This window comes from Ziziphus jujuba, chromosome 3 (genome assembly GCF_031755915.1).
Source record: "Ziziphus jujuba cultivar Dongzao chromosome 3, ASM3175591v1".
Classification (NCBI taxonomy): domain Eukaryota; kingdom Viridiplantae; phylum Streptophyta; class Magnoliopsida; order Rosales; family Rhamnaceae; genus Ziziphus; species Ziziphus jujuba.
Genome location: NC_083381.1, coordinates 13,874,676 through 13,879,504, shown reverse-complemented (window position 1 = coordinate 13,879,504; position 4,829 = coordinate 13,874,676). Strand labels below are relative to the sequence as shown.

Genomic DNA, 4,829 nt, shown 5'->3' with positions numbered 1-4,829 from the left:
CTAAGTCATCGAAGATTATCTATATGTTATATGCAAAATATAAGATATTTCTTTTCCTTTTTTTTTTTTTTTTTTTTTTTTTTTTTTGTGTATGCTAACCAAGCACTGATTAACTGGGGTAATCAGCGCATATATATATATATATGTATGTACCAACTTTATAAGACTAATTCAAACCTCTCTGCGCCTCACCAATTCGGTTGGAACTCTTTGAATTCGAAAGATACCATATTGAAAAGTTAATTCATGATTTCTTCTGCATGAAACTTGGTTTGAAAAGAATAATAAAAGTAAAAGAAGATACAAGGGTACATGAAGATTTTTTTGTTGGTTTTAATTTAGAAGATATATTAATAAAAAAAAGGTACTTAAAATTATAAATCTTATTATTATTTTTTTTTTAAAAGAAAAGAGAAAAAATTTCCCACCAGTTTTAATCTTTTGCCGTTTCTGTCTTTGATTTTGCAAGCGTGCAAGTGCAAAGGCCCTCAAATATTGAGTTTCATACAGCTTTTGCCTTTATCATAACATCGCTTCTTACTCTTGTGGGAATAAAGTATCAAGGAATAGGAATGATTCTGTTCAGAGACCATAGCTCCATGACTTCGTTTTTCGTTGTGGTGGTACTTATCTACGCCGTACTTTTGCTCAACATGATTCTTGAAAGAAACATCTCTAATGAAAATTCGACCATGTATTACAAGATATTTATAGCTCTTGGAACCCTCGCCTGTGATTTACTTCTTTTCATCCTGCTCGGTAATCAAATATACTGGCTGTTGATTAATATTTTTGGCATTCTGTTCGTTGTCGCGCTATGTACTTTTCACTGCAACCACCAACAGATCAAACCAATCATGGATAAGGGAAAACAAGTAATCAACTCCACAATCAACTTCTTCAGGCATATTATTGATAGACACGTTTTTGCCAGATTGTGTACTCGCACAACTGCGGACAATGAAGACCACCTCCCAATATAGCCAGGTTTTTCAAAGTTATGTGAATAAAATTATTTAGTAGATCCTGTCTATCGTAAGCCTTTTTCACAAACACATTTAGGATCCATAGGACCATTAATTGATATGTGCTTGTGAGAGAGACCCACGCGGGGGGTACCTATTAAATAATTTATTATATATACGTGATTATATTTGTTTCTATTGAACAAAAATTGGCATGGTTCTGTAATATATATATATATATATATACACACACTATATGTAAATAAAATAAACAAAAAAAAGGGAAAACGGAAGCAGTCATTTTATACTTTTCTCTGTATGATATTATGTTAAAATACCCAATATCTTTTATATTCAGTCTAGAATTAATAAGATCTGCCTCAAGAATTCTAACAGGAATTCTGGATGGTTTTACCTGGGGAAGTTCTACTGCACAATCTTTAAAAGAAAGCCTAATGAAACATCACTTGATGTCAGGACTCATCTAAGATTCTTTACCGAAACCCTTAATAAGCCCTGATCGCAGAAGAAACCCTACCAGACCATCCTCCAATATACATCACTGCATCTAGTTAAAATGGAAGCAACTTTGTCATTTAAATTATTGGAATTAATCTCTCTATTTCAGAGTAAGAGAGCAGAACAAGATAATTGTTAGTGGTTGAATTAAAATGCAGGGCCCATACAAGGCAGTTTGATTCTTAATTTTTATCTATAGCAGCAAGTGGGTATGGTTCAAGTAGCCCTTTGTTATGATATGACATAAAAATTACCGGGAGACTTTTGACCTGGTCTTCTTCTAGCTAATAATGTCATAATGTGGGTTATTTTTTTTGGTTCTATTAGATTAATTATACTAATTCATTTTTGTTGGAGGAATTGGAGATGAATGCAATATTACAACCATTGCTACATTAAAAATACTTTAAATTCGCTTTCCTTCATTAGATTTTTGACTTCTGATTCTATTATACTTTTGCGTACTCGCTGGACATAAAGATATAAATACACACACACACACACACATATATATATATATATGTATGTATGTATGTATATATATATTTAAAAAATAATTAAAGTTGTTAGCATGAAAGAAGCACAAGCCAACTATTAATAAGTGTATTATATTTTCCTAAACCAAGTCAAAAGATGGATATACTGATAGCAAAGTCCAAATGGAATGTAAAATACCAGTAATCAATTAAATTATCAAGAACAATGGAGTTGGGAAAATAAATGAAATCATACACATGAATATTTAGTTAAAGTGAGCAGATACTTCTTATCTATTTTGTAGCTATCAAAGTCAATGAATCTTCATGGAAGAGTACATATGTGAAAGTAATAGATAGAAACAAAACAGGAAATGTTTTGGGAGAGAATAAATGAAGCAGGCAAGTTACAAACTATAAACCTAGAGCAAACTATGATTTAAGAAAATGAAAAAGAATTATAGAGCACAAACCAAGTTACACAAATTGATGTATAATTGCTTGGCCAAGAAAATTGTAACTTCAAGAGCTTTCAAATAAGCAGCTGAGATAGCTTAAATCCATCATCAGAAAGTGATGATGCTTATAAACATGTAGAAGGTCATAGGTCTCCCAACAAAAACTTCTGTCACCAAAAATCATTGCACGAACATTTGCCTTCCTTGAAATGATGATATCTGTTGGCATCTCTAACAACAATTTCCCTTTTTGAAATATTGCTTATGAATTTTAACACAGTATGGCAGTCTCCACATACACGAAGATTTTTCACTATCCGAATAACAACCCCTGGAACAGCCTTAAGGAGCCCATAAGCCACAGCCAACCTCTCACTGTGCCAAAACAGCTGTCTTTCCTTCTCTTGCTGCTCCATATCATGTAAAACCGAGCTAGTGTCTGGGACATAACCTCTCTTCCTCATCTCTGCATCAAATTCCTTCAGCAAACTGAAAATCTCATCCTTCATGGGATGAGATGTCTCTCCAGCATAAAACACTTGCCTTTCCTTTCCAAGGTCGATGGAGCTATAGCCAGGTCTTTTCTTAACTTCCCTATCCACCATCAACTTTCTCACCTTTGAAACATTTTCCCACATGCAGGCACCAGCATAGACGTTAGACAACAATATATAGGTTGAAGGATCTTCTGGTTTTAAACTTAATATATGATTGGCAACCCGAATTCCCATTTGCATATTTTTGTGATGCTTGCATGCACTCAGTAAAGCAGCCCAAGTGGCTTCATCAAGCTTGAAGGGAACTGACTTTAAGACCTTCTCAGCCTCATCAAGATGCCCAGATCGACTAAGAAGATCCATTAAGCATGTATAATGCTGTAGAGAGGGACTAATTTTGTAATCTTCCACCATGGATTTGAAAAGATCACGCCCTTTGCTAACTAACCCAACATGACTACAAGCATAGAGCAATCCAACAAAGGTAACTTCATTTGGCTTTGTTCCAGATTTAACCATCTTATCATATAAAGTCAATGCTTCCTCTGCTTGTCCATGTTGAGCAGCCCCAACAATTATTGATGTCCAAGAAACTACATCTCTTCTCTGCATTCTACCGAAAATATATTTCGCAGATAAAATATCACTACATTTTGCATACATGTCCACAAGCGCATTGCTTATATACAAGCAAGATTCGTAGCCAAGAGCTATGACTTGGCCATGCACCTGTCTACCAAGCTCTAACACTGCCAGATTGGCACAAGCACCTACGATACTTGAAAGAACTAAAGGGTCTACTATGTCAACCCCTTCTCTTAGCATTTCAATAAACAAATCATATGCATCACTGCCATTCCCACTCTGTACTAACCCAGAAATCAAAGCCGTCCAAGAATACAAATTCCGAACTGGTGCCCTCTGAAACAATTCAACTGCATCAGATTTCCGCCCACTTCGAGCATACCCTGAAATCATAGCGGTCCAAGAAAGCGAATTTCTTGAAGAAATGGAGCCAAAAACCACATATGCATCATCAGGCAATCCGCACTTCGAATACATATCAACCAAGGACGACTTCACCACATCGTCATGATAAAATGGTGATAACAAAAACCGGGCATGAACCTGCTTTCCTTGTCTAACAGCACCCAGGCAAGCACAAGCCTTAACAAGGCTTGCAAACACAAAATGGTCAGGCTGCAAACCATCCACAGTAAACATAGCTGGGTACATGGAGAGGGTTCGATGGGGAAGATCAGCTTGGTTATTGGCAGTAAGAATTGAAGCCCAGGTGACATGGTCTCTGTGGGGAATTTCATCGAACAGGTGGAGGGCGTCATGGCGGAGACCGCATTTGCCATATACATCTATAAGGGTGTTGGACAATGGCCCGCAAAAGTCTAGGCCGGTTTTGATGAGCTGGGCATGGAGTTTTCTGGCAATAGAAGGTGTTTGGGTACTGGCAGAAAGTTTGAGTTGGTTAAGAAAGTGAGAGATGGGCATTCATGAGGATCTGAAAAGAGCAGAAGCCCCACTCCGCCGCTTGTAAGCATTCAAACAATCCTAATTCTTATCATATACATGAATCACAGTGAAGTAAATGATGTTACCAGGCGGAGATCCACTACCATTTTAACAAACTTTTCTATTAAAATATAGTATTTGTTTTCTCTATCAATTAAAAATAAATAAATAAATAAACGGTATCGTTTTGCTTAAATTTATGGAAAAAAATAATAGTTTTTAAAAAATTGCTAAAATACATTCATTATATAAATAGAGAAAGATGATTCTTCGATTTAATTTTTGTAGTATTCGTTTGCTACAGGTATCTCACCAAATACCTTATTAGGCAAAAAGAAACAAAAACACAAAAAAAAAATATATATATATATATATTAAATTAAATTA

The 4,829-nt window shown here is 35.3% G+C and overlaps 1 protein-coding gene across 1 annotated transcript; it reads right to left on the bottom strand.

Moving 5' to 3' along the window:
• Window positions 1-2,225: 2,225 nt before the first annotated feature.
• LOC107422344 (pentatricopeptide repeat-containing protein At4g14050, mitochondrial) lies at window positions 2,226-4,555 on the bottom strand. The gene has a single exon (XM_025075459.3). The coding sequence runs from the start codon at window positions 4,419-4,421 to the stop codon at window positions 2,589-2,591; it is 1,833 nt and encodes a 610-aa protein (XP_024931227.3). The 5' UTR covers window positions 4,422-4,555; the 3' UTR covers window positions 2,226-2,588.
• Between the last annotated feature and the right edge of the window lie 274 nt (window positions 4,556-4,829).